Source organism: Dermacentor variabilis, chromosome 5, assembly GCF_050947875.1.
Source record: "Dermacentor variabilis isolate Ectoservices chromosome 5, ASM5094787v1, whole genome shotgun sequence".
Classification (NCBI taxonomy): domain Eukaryota; kingdom Metazoa; phylum Arthropoda; class Arachnida; order Ixodida; family Ixodidae; genus Dermacentor; species Dermacentor variabilis.
Window position 1 is genome coordinate 42,586,532 of NC_134572.1, and position 15,239 is coordinate 42,601,770.

General features: G+C 40.9%; 1 protein-coding gene across 10 annotated transcripts in view; it reads left to right on the forward strand.

The window, feature by feature from the left end:
- Positions 1-8,798, forward strand: part of LOC142582481 (protein capicua homolog) — a 99,824-nt gene extending 91,026 nt beyond the window's left edge. For 9 of the 10 annotated variants that reach the window (XM_075692253.1, XM_075692254.1, XM_075692252.1 and 6 more), the window contains one exon: positions 453-8,798. In XM_075692253.1, coding sequence (XP_075548368.1) covers positions 453-676 — 224 coding nt within the window. In that variant the 3' untranslated portion in view covers positions 677-8,798. The remainder of the gene's footprint in view (positions 1-452) is intronic. The other variant, XR_012828446.1, reaches the window with a different exon arrangement.
- The last annotated feature ends 6,441 nt before the right edge of the window (positions 8,799-15,239 follow it).

The window sequence follows — 15,239 nt, forward strand, 5'->3', positions numbered from 1 at the left end:
ACAATTGTCTCTTCCCACGCTTGGTATGCTTCACCGCAAGACTTAGTGTATGCTTCACCACGTAACACTTGTGCTGAGGCGAAGCTGACTCTTGGGAACCGGCATTATGCAGCACGTCGTGCTTTCCGAGGTTGAAAGCAAAAGCAAGAAAATCGGTAGTCGTCTTTCTTTTTTTAGCAGATGGGCAAGTGTAACTAGACTGTAACAATTGGTTGTTGCAAAATATATGGTTAGTTTCAATGATTTCAAATTACTGAATAGTTCCTTCTTGAATATGAGTAGTTAGTGGAAAATGTTCTATTCATATTCAAAATTTTGAATATTCGCCTATCCTTAGTCATGACGCATGCACACACCACTAAGTTGATTCTGATGTGGTGTGCTCAATGTCAGCCACTTGATAATTAAACGATAACATGTTCATAATATGCTATGCTGTTTTATTGTTACAGCGCAAGCTACGGCTGCCTTTCAGCAGCGGCATCGGGACGTGTTCAGTAATAAAAACACACTGCAGCTCAAGATACGTGAGGTGCGTCAAAAGCTCATGGCTCAAAACAACCAGGCCAACATCGCCACTACGCCGAGTGCTCATGACACTACCATTGAAGCACCTCCAGCCAAGTCGGAACCACCAAACGCCCCAGAACCCCAGACCCCACGCACAGGGACATGAAGGCCTCAGGGGACGCACACTAAGTTTGAAGAGGCTGCTGGGTGATGGTGCGGGTTGAGAGGTGTCAGGCAGTCTGATGCAGTGGGGCTCAATTTTATTTTGTCTGTTTTTATTGCCCTGGCGGCATGCGCTCTGCAAACCAAAAGCAGCTGTGGAGTCGCATGCTGTCGATTCAAGGTTCTTATTTTTACTGGTTTTTAATTGAGTTCCAAGAGGTTCCATTGCGAGCGAGTTGTGTAGAGGCAGGTTTTTATGAATTCCTGCTACAGCCCCAGCGCCACTTTTATTGTTTGTCTCTGATGTTGTTTGAAGGCTTGTTTAGCACCCTGCATTAAATTCTCAGATCCGCAGCGAATTGGCTAGATTGTCATGCACCTCATGCAGGCTATTAATGCGGTCTGGGTTTTAGAATGAGCTTTTTGGCTTGTGGTGTCAAGGCTCTCTGCAGGTGGACATTGTTGTTAAATAGTGTACATGGGGTCATTGCAGTATATTGACCTTCCATGAATGCCTCTGTTGGCATGTGTCTTGTGTTCGGTTGCACGCATATAGTTGTGTTGCACCTGTGATGTGTACAAGACTGCATTCTTTGGTGGTTCTCAAGGTTTGTGTCACACTAATCTGAAGGATCTGAACAGCTCTGTTGCATAGCACGCAGTTTAGCCCTCCAGTTGTTTAGAACAGGCAGGTTCAACTGCACTGTGTTCATGTAATGTGTGCACATGATAGCTTTCATTGCTCTTTTTTTTTTTTGCTTTTTTCACTCCTGCATTACCAATTTAAACATGTGGTTTATCTTGAGAACTTGGACTGTGTGTTGTTGCTAGTATTTGGACAATGCAGGGCAGTGCTGTCTCTTGCTGTTGACCATTGAATGTGTAAGCGGCGCCTCTTTTGCAGATAAACCATGCAGTCGAAAGCCACTTTTTGTCATTAATTGCTCAATGCTGCAGTAAGGTATGCATCATTCGGCAACTATTGAGCCTAGTGTGTATATGTGGACTAGATATAAATTCCTTCATTTGCTGCTTCCATCTAGACATGCAATGTGAGAAAATCTAACTATCACTCAGTAAAATGAGGTAATTTAGCATAAACCTTTGAACATGCAGATTTTGTTTTGTGCTGCACAAAAATCATTGCTGAGGTGATATTATGTTTTGGTGTTGCGTGTGGCATGAGCAGCAAGTACAGATGCCATACGCAAGGTATAGTACTGTCTTGCGAATATTGTTTTTTTCTAATGAGCTGGACTTCCACCAAAATGGCTGTAGGCTATCTGTTGGGGCGAATATGCTGCAAGAATTGGTCAGTGCAAAATTGGGTCGATTGCACTTCTCGAGAAGTTTTATATTTTTGTAATTAGCAGAATGGTTGCTGCTTGAAGAGCCACCTTGGAAAGGATGTGTCATGTCATGGAAAGTTTGTTGTGTTCACTTTATTTGATGATATATTTTCAGTGCTCAGAGTTCTGGGCCTTGTATAAAAGCTGACTTTTGTGAGAACTCGTTGTGAAATGATTGATGAAATGATGATGTCGTTGTGTAATGATTTCTTTTTTTTTTCTGCCATTCTTGATGGACGATGCATGGAGCTATTGGTGTATGTTTGGTGTGCCTCCCACAAGGGCGTCGATGTGAGAATGCAGCACATACTTCTTGTGTTCATAACATAATGGCACATGCATGTTTTGTTTCTGTGTATTGTATCCCCCATTGCTTGTTTGTATCATTTTGTTATACTTTTGTGCATAGCACCGTCGTTTCATTTTACATGTGAAATATGTACTGCATAACTTTTGTTGTTGCATGCAGGCATTTCGCATAATGTGCCCTTCTTTTTTTTTTCTCCATTGTATCATTTATCTTGCATGCTGTCCTCTGTTGTTATGCTTTTTTGTTGCTTCATCATTGCTTACTCCTTACAATCTGTCCCAGATTCTTGCTCAAAGCAGACATACATTATAGGCAATTTTTATTACTTTTTTTTTTTACTGCTCAGTAGTTAGAGCTGTCACTAAGCAGTGGTTCAGTGACAGCGAGGTCAGTTAGAGTAAGCCCTGTTAAATTGAAATGGCATGTCTCAGTACATTGGCCAAGTTAGAATGATGGCATAGTGCTGGTTAGCTCCCATAGGTGCCATCTATTTTTCACACCTGATCTTGAAACTTCTTCCCTGCTGACTATATCCCTGCTGACCAAAAAACGCCCCTACCAGGGGTATCCTTAGCGTTGAGCAAACTTGAACTCTTTAAATACAGCATATGTCAGTCAAAACACACAGAAGTTGCTGCAGTAGCAGTGACTTTTTTATTATTATTATTGTTGATGTCCTTCCATTATTTTATTTTTAGACAACTGATGGGAAGCAAAGAAGGAAAAACAGGTGGCAGTTTACAAAAGCTGTTAATATCCCATCTCCTGGTTACAGAAGATGCCAATTTTTGAGTCCCTTTTGACAGGCACTTCTTTTGAAGATTTAGTTAATATTGACAGTGGAATGGAAGTCCATGGTTATGCGATGAATTATTATTTTCAGTCTACTAACGATGACATGACCGCATGCTTGCATACCATGTACAGGGTACTTGATAAGTGCTTCTGAGCACAGTGAAAGCTAATGCCACAGAAATGCTGCTGCGCAAGGTCACTGCCACAAGGCCATTTAAGTAAGTAAGTGTACTGTGTGGCATGACATGTCAGGCATCATTAACTGAATACAGAAGCTTCATAATCCTGGTATACTTGAAGCTTGAAATTGCAATGTGTAACTGGTGCACTGAAATTCTGCTTACCTAAAAAAATAACTTCATTCATCTCCAAATTTATTTAAGGATTTTACCACTTTGGGCTAAATGGAGTTTTCTGTACAGCAATAGTATGAATGAATTCAGTTTGAGCCAAAGCAGAACATGCCATAAGAGGCAAGACAATCAAACTGCAAATTGTTGTGGAGTGCAGTGATTGTAAGCCATTCGGCTAGCAAATAAATGATTGTCTGCCTGAAAAAGCAGGACACATCAAAAACTGGTGGATTGTAAGGTTGTGCACTTCCATTTTGCATCTTGTGGTGCAGAAAGGCCACCCAATACAATATTGTAAGTTGTTTGGATTTTATAAAATACATTGGAGCGAGAATGCTTAGCTCATCACTATGTGCAGGTGTCTTAAGTCTTTGGGTGGAAAATTGGATAAAGTAAGGCTTCCAACATTGTGCTGGATTAGAGCATGTACTTCGCCTCTTCACTGCTAATCGTCATAGGCTGTGTAGTTAGTGCAGTTCAGAAGTAGATGCACATCTGGCCTTCTACATACGGCACCCCATTGGACACCCGGGAGGGTGCATTAAGGCTGCTTTGGTTAGTGACATGTAGCTTGATTCGTGCTTCAGAGGTTTCCTAGAAAGTTGCTCATGGAATAACAAATTTTGCATGGTTATTGACGTTGTAATCGATCTAAAAGAAACTTTTGCATTTTTCTCAAAGCTTTTTCAAATCAACACATGCTTTTTAGCATTTCACATTCCTTTAGGTCCTATCGAGAGCATTGAAATTAAGTATATTTTACTGATTGTTTTAAAGGTGCTTAGTATATTGAATTGGTTTTATTTGGACACTGCTTCTTTTAGTACAGCTTCGACCTGATTTGGCTTGGTTTTGCCTTATTTAGTCCCTGTAGAGTACTGGACTCGTGTAGCATGGTTTTGACGTCCAGAAGAGAGCCAACAAGTGCCTCATATTGTTTTAATCTGCTTTTGTAATATTTGCCTCAGTTTTAAACCAGTAATTCTAATTATTCATTACGTTAATAGTTTTACAGGATAATGATTTATTACCAAGTAAAATGTACTGCAGTTGGGTATGCTTATTCTAGCATTGTTCCTTGCAGTAGTGACTCAATTGCTTCCAGCCACTGAGTCTCCCCAGTGAATCGAGCCGGAGTGGTGGAACTGCTCTATTGGTCTGTATAAATGTCTGTATTGCAAAAAAAGAAAGGAAGGACAAGTAGTTTAACCTTGATATTAAAGGTCCCTGGAAGTGGGGAATTGCCTTTCTGTGAGCTGCCAAATTTCGTCCTCTTTCAGTAAGAGTGCATAGATTGATGTTCGCATAAGGCTGTGTTGGTTCTGAGCACTTTTTTGTGCCAGAAGACCAATTGTCAGTTCTTCAGATAATATTCTTTACACGCTTCCTTGGAGCCAACACATTTGTCTTAATGTGGTAACATCGTGTCAGTGAACAACCATGAACCTTTATAAGTGTTTTTAAATACTGCAGGTAACCCTGTGCACCCTGCCAAGTTTGCCTACTATCATACACACGAGGCTGCTTCCATTGTGAAAGCACTTTTAAAAATAAATTAGACAATCTTCATGCATTCTAATTTTCTTTGCACAGTATGGTGCACTGCACCGCTTATCTAAAGAGGATGGTGTTACCCTGCAGCATATCTTTTATTTTGTATGGCTGGGTAGCCTGCACATGCCTGAGAATGCATTTGCTTGGGTAGTCAACAGGCACCCCAAGCCTAAGCACACCTGCTGTGCTTAGGCTTGGGGTGGTGTCATGTTGATGCATGATTGGTTTACTGACACCGATAAAAGTTCCTGCATAGTTACAAAGTAGTGTGCAATACCTGCAATTTCTTGCTTGTTACTGAAGATGAAATGCTTGGCTCCATTTGAAAGTTTAACTTGTAACAGACTTTTATCTCTGCTGTTTATTATAAAGTTTTTTTGAGACCCATACAGTTTGCAACTATGAAGTCCCATATTCTTGTTTGCCGTCTTGCTGTGGGAACCAGTACTGCATGACATCTGCATTGTATGGATTGTCAGCACAAAAAGATATTGAAAAATGTAGTGTATGTGTGAATCACTGCTGGGCATTGCATTGTACAGTAGTCAAGGAAATGTGAAAGAAATTGCTTGTCACAGTGATGAGAGGCACTCTTCCATCCACACACATACATAGATATGACCGATCACTGAAGCTGAGCATGTGTACTAAGCCTGCTCCCATTGTTGCACATATGTTTTCTCGTTTGCTGACATACATGTTGTCAAGGTGAGCATATATGTCTATCGCTTAGGGATTGCAAAATTGTTGGTAATAAAGATGAGGCTACACCCTGTTCTATGCCACACCTGTTGCATTTTCCAGCATTTGCTATTGTGTGGGCATCAACCCTGTGTAACTACACCCTCCTCTTTGCATTAAAAACTGCAGCCGGATTCACAGGTTTTCATTATAAGGACTCTATTGCTGACCAGTCCAGTTGCTGCTCTCATTTCGCAGGCCCTGGTATTGTTTTTACAGTGTGCCGCTTGCCTGGACATGCCTTGAGTGCAATTATGAAAGAAATGCTTGTTTTCGTGCCATACAAGAGGTTAGCGCCACTACTGATGGGCTACCAGTTTAATGTATTCAACACACTGTTCATGCACACAAATGCTGCTGTGGTTGTGTCAACCTGTAAAGTAGAGTGCAAGTTTTGTAGTTACATACTAGTGAGACGAATTTTTCATTGGAAAAACTTAAAGGTGGGCAGCCAGAGTGAAAAATCGGAAATGTTTATAGGAAAGAAGCTACATCCCTAAAAAATAGTGTTTCTGATCACTTGTCTCACCTGCTGGCAACTTCAGGTACAGTGTATGTCACAATTACAGAGATTGGTTAATACTCATACTAGCAATTGTCACACTTCTAGTTAAACAGGCCAGCATTCTCAACAGATGTCTGCGTGCCTGCGATGCTGGATCACTCTACCAAAATGTGTCTGCTTGCAGCCCAGTTAACCCCATAGTTTTCCATGTTTTCTGTACAATTTTTACACAAATGTTGAGGATCGTATACAGATGATGCAGAAAGCATGCAAAACTAGTGGCCTGCATGTGGAAAGCTTCATTTCGGCAGCGACATTTGTGTAGTAACACCTGCTATGCAGAACATCATTAGCGTCCTGTTAAATGTGACATTCACTGTGCCACTCGGCTTTCCATCATGTGATCATACAGGATGGTTGTGTAAGGACTAAACTTGGAGCACTAACTTTCACAATTTTGTTGTGCATACAGTTGTGGCATTCACGCTATAGTTAGGTGCCGAGGCCTCTGAAAGTTAATTGTGACCTTTGTTAATTCTCCTAGCTTCTCTTACTTTTGCAACTATCTCTATTACTGTTGCAGCTACCTTTACATGTATTTTCATCTGCAGTCTTCTGCTACATGTGCAAGAATGCAGTCTGCACTTGAAAGCCTGGAGTTATATAGTGTGCGCTATGTGTATGTTTGTGTGTACCATGCCGTTGTACCTAGCACCAAGACACTTGTGCACACTGTTACACTTACCTGTAGCTACCTACCATGGAGAGATGCACCAACTCATATTTTTAAGACAAGGGGGTGTTTTTAAGACATTTTAAACATTTTGCTGTGTATATATCGACAACACATAATTTTTTTTCATCTAACTAAGCTAGTTGTTGCTAGGGGCCGCTAGGACTCCTTTGCAGAAAGTGGTTGATGGTGAGAAGGAAACACAAGAAAAATTTTGTTTTTTCCCCCCATTTTTTCTTGGCTGTTTGCACTGTGGAAGTTGTTGGTCGAGAATTTTGCTTCGATTAAGCTTTATAGCAGGAGGCCCACCAAGGCAAATCATGTGGTTGCTGCGGCCTGCTGTGTACACTGTCGTGTCATCAGTTGTGTAATGCTTGCAGATATTCTCTTGTTCCTTTTGCTTTCCTAATGAAGCCAGGCTGTTGTTGGAAGCTTGAGCCTGTTTGCAAGTGGATTTCTGCATTAACATTAATTCGTTCCTGCAAAGGCTATATTCATGAAAACGTAACAATTTCACAAGTAAGCAAAAGGCAACTAAACCTGCCATTTGTGAATTTCCCGAGGGTTATTTCATTGCCCGAACACCAGATGCGAACTCTCACTTGCAGTTGAAAAGTGGTAGTGGATTAAGCAAAACAAAATCTATAAGAAACAAGTCCTTTCTGATTGACACAGCTGTATAAACCAGTCAACCTATCATACAGGTTCAGTGGCCAAGCACGAGGTCGTGGGTTCGACTCCCAGCTTATTTTAATAAAGGCTGAATGCAAAAACTTGTGCTTGGTGAGTATTTGGGAAACATTAAAATGCTTTCAAGGTTAATCTGGAGTCGTCCAATATGGCGCCATGGTCCCTGTTTCGGTGTGTTAGACCCCCATTAATCAATCAGTCAGCTATATTATAAATCTATTCTATTCGTCTTCAAGTTTAACCCGAACTCTGCACCCTCTAGTGGTCTTGCATTTCTAGAATGTTTGTCAAGTGGTGGTTGGTTTAAATTTTATGTAGGATGTTGAATGTCATGCATCTAAGCAGGGGTCTTGTAAAAACCTTTGCCTTTCTATCACAAGAAACTATAGGCTTGACTGGACGAAAGAAACCCTCTTGCAAACAGGCTTTGGTATTTCTGATGAAATGAAGAAATAACAGGTAGGATTGGGTGTGCACAATTGAAACCACTTATAAAAAAGACAAAGAAGAGGTCACGTCTTGCAAGTGCCAATTCTGTTCAATACTTGTTTTGTTTTCCCATGGCATCAAACTTGAAGTAACAATCAAGTCGGGAGATGTAAATAGATACAATGGTTAAATGTATGTTTAAAAAACCCTCTCCCTCTGAAGGGGCCAATAAGGAAATTGTTTTGCAATCCCATATGAAGAGCATCTTTGCTTGCATTGATATTGCTGTTTGTGCATTTTTTCACTTGTCATATTTTTTTCTTGTTGCTTCACGTTGTGTATGGTGCAGTTATGTTTAGCAGTGAAAAAATGTGTGTTGATATGGCAGATCTGTTTTATTCATCTTTCCTGTTTGAGCTCTCAAAATCAGCATTTTGGAATTGTTTATTGCTCTCTTTTTTTTTTCTGTGATACTTTCTCCAATACAGATCTTAAATGCAAAGAAGGGGTATTACATGTGTGAGTCATATTGCCTTTCCATTTATTTCGCTACTTGTAGTATCATATTTTATAGCTTAATCCATTCAGCTTAAGGAAAGAAACTCATGACAATTGATATGTACAGTGCATGTAAGTATGAATAAATTACCCTTCAGTGCATTGTTAATTTCTTGAACGTATCATTTATACTACCAAAATGCATGGCTCTGAACTCTGTAATGTTCGACGAGATGCTGCCTGTACATGGTCATCCACTACCCACAAAGAGTGCACCACATTTGAATGACTTGATGTCACTAGTTGACCACATTTTTATTTCATGCAAGTACAAGACAAAAACCAGAACCCATCTATCGATGACTGTCAACGTCAATGCAAGAACATTTGAATGCAAACATGCTTGAAGACCTATTATAAGTATCATGGAATTCATTATAGTGGGCATTGTAGCACCAACACCCTCAGTGTACACACGTTGGACAGCATTGTGGCGCAGTCTAGGATGCATAGAGGCCAGCAACCCAGATCCAGCAAAAGGGGTCGGGTAGACACAGAAATGCCCTTGCAGTTAAAATCTCTGAAGTGCTCAGACTTGGCATCGGATGTGATGGCATGTTGTGCCCCACTGGGAAGCACCAGGAGAATAGCAAATGACACTGCATTAGGCTGAACATGCACATCATTTGTGTCATTAGAAATTCTGTAAAATAGGTACCGTGTTCATGTGAACCTACAAAATGCCAAGAAAAGGTTTCCCCTATGAAATGTATGTCAAGAGCCTGTAAAGAGGCCTGAAAAATCTTTTATATGCCTACCAACTTTGAACTTTATCTTAAAATTCTCTATTTTTAAACCTTGTTAACCATTGTTATCATAACCAATAATTTTTGCAATTTATTTTGTCTTGTTTAGGTCAAAAATGATTTCAGAAGAATACGAGTACAGTCGCTGACCAATTGGCAAAGGAAGGTTACTCAGATGAGCTCGATAATTTGTACCAATCTGCAGAATCGTCTCTCACTCCATAGAACCAGTGTATAACAGCAGCTGGAATTTTGACTGCTATTGCTTAAATGCTTTATGATAATGTTCATAAATATTTGGGTTTTTCAGTGCAGAGCATTGTAGCTGAGGAACAAGGTGGATTGTTCGTACTGTTCTTATCCAACAAAGCTTGCTGTTTTTTAAACAGCAGCATTTGAGCTATAGAACAATGTTTAGTATCATTTACAAAATTGTATTAGTCTTAAATCATAGTATTATTCGAATTTTAAGGTTGGCAGGTCTGCTTTTGAGGTAAGTGTGCTATGTGTCTATAACGAGAAGCCACCACCTCATGACTTCTTTCTGAGCTAAACATCTTTGTATGCCTGTTGTGAGGTCACAGTTTATGGCAACAAAATGTTCCTGTAATGCCTTCATGGGTACCTCATTTCATTGTTATTGTGCTCGAAGCTGTGCTGATGCAAAGTGAGGTAGTGCTGCTTTACCCATTATCATGGTGAGGTTTCTGAATGGCGTGGCCTCCAAAATCAACCCTTTGTTACCTGAACTCTGATGCCAGAAACTACTGGGGCAATGGTGTGGTTCTCAGCCACCTACCCTATCATTCATAAGATGCTGCAGGCATTTCTTAGTGATGATGGGTAATAGACTTTTTACCAGATTCTTATAAAGCTGTAATTTTCCATTATTTTGCGTCCATCATTGGCTCGTACAAAATCGAGGCCCCTAATCAGCCTCTTGGCTGGACACATGGTTGGCGATAAGTATAAAACGGTCTTTGGAAAATGAGCCCTGCAACTACTAGGGTTGTTCGGGTAGTGAAATTTCAAAATCAGAGACGAATATTTGAAGAACGACCATTGCGTATTGAATTAAATATACCCAGTATTTTCCTATTTCTATCAAGTGAAAAAGTTATGTAGAATCACTTTGGTAAAAAAAGCACATTGCCATTTGATGCATGTAGTGTTGTTCAGAATTGCTCATCTGGTCAACTGAGGAGCTTGTAAAAAAAGAAACAATTGAAAGGTTATTTCATCTTTCACACCATCACAATGACAGTAATCGCACCGGAACAGCACGTTGTCAAATTCTTGTTGAGTGTAGCGTTTTAAGGAGCCAATTAAGCTTGAGTACTGCACATAAAAACAAAGTGGATGGAAATTTGGCAAAGTTGTGCAAATATTAAAACTAAAATGAGAAAACAAATTTGTAAGCTGCCTGCATGAGCACAAATGTTGAATACTGGAAATTATTGAGCAGAAGTTGGCTGCTCGGTGTAGTTGCCCAGCAGCTGTTGCCTCTGTGCAGCAACTGCATGGGTTCCCTGCAGCAGTCATTTGGGACAGTCGCTGCTTGCATCTGTTTTCCGGTGGACTCTAAGAACTGTTATCCCATATAGTTAGAGAGATGAATATTGCACAACTTCAAATAGTGTATAATTGGAACTGAATACAAATTTAACAGCAAAGATATACATATTCTATTCTAATGTGATTTTGCTATAGTATATATTATTATAGTGTGCCTTGTTCTATATTATTTTTTGTTTCGAATACTCGCACACCCCTACCTGCACACTCTTTATGAAAGGTACGGGAAATGTCTGCTATAAAAGGATGTCTTCTTTCCAGCATTTTCAAGCTCAATGTCCTTCAGTGCACGGAGGGAGCTCTTGGCAATCAAATGCAGTTCCTTGTGGCCTTTCCCTTTGTTTAATCATTCTTAATGCTATCGAAATTATGCACGCATGCCCAGCATGCTCCACCCATGATTGTACCAGCTTTTGTGTTTGTAAGAATGCTTAGCCGCCCATAGTGTATGTACGGTGGCAAGATTCTTTGCTGCCATTATAATATTATCAGTGATTATAGTTATCCGCCTTTCCATCTGGAAGAGGTGCTGGTTAGTCATGATGTTGAAAGAAAGCTGCTGAATAGCATCGTCGATAATTCGCACCGGTCTTCCCCGGCACGCCCCTATTGAGCGTTCCTCGGTGGACAAGGCGCACCATGCTGGGCGCGTTAAAGCGAGTAGCTTAAGAGGAAGCTTTAACTCGGGCCCAACTCCGACGCGGCCTATTAATATACATGTAAAACACAAAAACGTTTTTCTGAGATAACCCCTGGACCAATTTTAATGAAACTTGTTGCATTTGAGAGATAAAGTCAAATTCTAGTGACTGTTGGAAGCGGAATTTCGATTTAGGGCTTGAATTTTGTTAGAGATTTTCAAATATTTGAGTTTGAAAAAAATAGAAGCACGAAGTTTACAAACTCATAGCTCTGCATCAAGAGCAGATATCGCAATTCTGTAAACAGCATCCATTAACTCATCCAAAGCGGACAAATTCGATGTCATTCTACATATTACGTGAATTTGTTGCATTGTTTACAAGGGTTCTGCAAAAGCTGCATTTCCATATTACTAAGCTTCTGGATATTCATGTGTAACATATCAGTTTTGTCCGCTTTAGATGTACTATTAGATGCAATTCAGAGAATTGTATTATCATTTTTTGTTGAGTTACAGAGTTGTAAACTTCATAGTTTCATTTTTGACAATTTCAAATTTTTGCCAATTTTTTAATGAAATATTCACAACATTCTCAATATTCTCAAAATTCTCAAATATTCTCAAAAAGTCGAAGCCAATGGTCACCAAATTTTAAGTTTTTCTTTTAAATGCAACAAACCTCGTCAAATTTGGTGCAGTGGCTGCCGAGAAAAGTGAATTCTCCTTTTACATGTATTTAGGTAGGAGCCCCCGAGAAAGCTTCCTCTTAACACCACCACAGACCGCTGTCAACCAAGAAAACGGTCCAAAGAGGCAAATAAATTTCTCTTTTGACCGTTTCCGTGGTTTACGGCGGTCGGTGGTGGTCCATGGACTTGCCATGCAAAGGCGCCGAGGTTTGAAAGGGGGCGTGCTCTCGCGCAACCGAGCGGGAAAACTATGGGGGAGACTGTCACTCGCACAATGATTGTCAAATTATTGACAACCAGCGTCAATAATTTTCTGCATATTTAATTTTTTATTATTATGCCCCTCCCCTCCACCGCGTGCCAGAAAAATTCGCGAAGCCCCGCTGGAAATCCCAGGAAGCCTTGTGTACAGCATGTACATTGTAGACGGCGCGGATATTGCGATGGCACTGAAGTTCGCATGCATACATTTTCGTATGCGCCTTTGTGAAGATTTTCTGACGATAGTCGGGACGAGCTGCTGATCGATTTAGATCGCAGATGGCGGTTTACGAAATGCCCGAAAGTGAGAAGCTTTCTAGGAGGTGCGAATGTACGTGCTTTGATGGCATCGTCGTGTCTTTCTGACAGCGACGAGTGCACCATAAATAAGCGGTGCAGTACCATCTGCAACATTATTTTCACACTTCAAAAGAAGTGGTCGATAATATTTACCAACTTGCGATTCTTCTGAAAGCAAAGCAGGACTAGTGCATACGGCGCCTGAAGAAAACAAGGTGAGCGTGTGCTCTCGTACAGCTTTGGCCCAGTCCTAATTGACGAAAGCAGCGCAAGTTCGTGTGTGTTTGCTTAAACAAATAGACAATTGAAAGGGCCATTGTCGTGCTGTGTGCTTTAAAAAAGTGCACGCAGCCTTTCTAGCAAACTTGTGGGCTACCAGCTGAATCACTCTGAATGTACTCGGCATATAACGTCACACGAGCAATTCCAAAACTACCCCAACGCGTTACTCCATTTCCAGGTTTACCAGCACTTATAACAGAGACTCCAAGAGGTGCACAACTGGAACTACTCTATGAAACTGGCTACTGAGCGATAACACATTGTCATAGCGAGCGTTCCATTCACACTGATGGTACAGTCGCGACTTGTGAGCAAGTATGACGCACGTGCTTCGAAATATATTTTCTTTGCAGCCTAGGCATGAAAGCCGACATAAAGTGGTACAGCCTACATGCGCCTATACAACCAATGTCATGCATGAAGACAATTTCAAGTTGCACGGCTGCGTTAGCAGAAATTTGTTTTTTTGCCGATACCGTGGTGACTCGTCTAAACTTTTGCTCTCACCTGCTTAATGTTTGTCTAAGATAACACTGTTGTGAACATCTGGGCCCAAAAGTTGCAGATCTGCATTTTACAAAAGCGAAACTATGCACAGCATTTAGAGGACGAGCCTGGTCATCCTTTTAAAATGTCAAATTGCACGTTCCGTTGTATGCAAAACAATTCAGATACTGTAACGCAGCAGACTTGCTCAATCTCGCATAATCACAACCAAGACTGTAGCAAAGCAAGGTTCACGAAAGCACATTTCTGGCTCCTGTGGCAATTTGCAGCCGTCATGTACCATCCTCATCACCTGAACACATCGATCTGCAACTGTAGCGCTGGTGCCAGTGACTTTAACACGTGGGCACTTGCAACCCTTTCAAATAAGCATAGAGAATCGCAAAAGTTGATTTCAAGCACAGAAGTTATCCACTACAAAAACTTCTAACTGAAATGCTGCCTTCTCTTTACAGCAACAATTCATTTTTCTCTGCTTCAATGCTCAGCACTTCGGAAATTTCCTACCTTTATCAACAGGTCATCCTCAACATGCACGTCTTTTCTCAATCTCACCGCGTCAGCTCCAATCGTTATCCCAAATTTTTGCAGGCATTTGGAGCAGATATTATCCACTGCATCTAGTCTCAACATCTTTACCGTAGAATGGAGAAACAAGGAGCAAGGGTAGCAAATAACCCATCAAAACCGAAGCTGAATCTGGCAGCAGGAGAGCTTCTGCTTGTGACGTTACCATGAGCAAAGGTTTCCTTTAAAAATTCGAATGTTCAGCCACTTCTCTGCAGCTCAAGCTGCCTTTTATCTGGCCTGTTGGTACACCATATGAAGGTTCAGACATCAACACAGAAATAACTTGATGGATGAGGGTTTATTCAACATAAATCTAACATTCATCATCGTAACGTTCAAACAGATCTTTTTCGACAAAAATACAGGTTGTTGGAAACTTTGATACAAGAATGGGTGCTAAAACAGCAAGCTTTCTAAGCACAAGAAGTCCTTGACTGTCAATGTGATGATGGTGCAATTCATGCTGACCTGTTAAAGCAACATGCTGGGCAAAGGTGGCATTGCCTAAGGGTTGGAGAATTGATTTAGGTTAGTGTCATTTCGGTGTCGTCAACCGCGCTCCATCCATTTCTGGTTGTGACCCATCTGTCGGAGGCCGAAGGCAGACAGCAGAATGCCCACAGTCGACAGTGCGAATGCCGACGATGACACGACACGGTCCTTCCCAGTCTTCAACTGGTTGTCAAAGTAGACATTCTGGAATGAACAGTTATAGCATTGCGGAGTCGAGGCCAATGATAAAATGGGGGATACAGTTAAAGTGCTCACTACAATACTGCCCTAAGCAGGCAACCTTTTTCATCCATAAATCCATGCCTAAGCAGAATGAACAACATGATGAAACAAAGAAAATAAGAGAGATGAAAATAGACAGGATATATGCTGAAGTTGCAAGTACATACAGCGCATATCTGTTGGTGTTGGGTGCAGTGCATATCCTGTTTATTTCTTTTGGGTTTTGTCATGTTGCTCAGTTA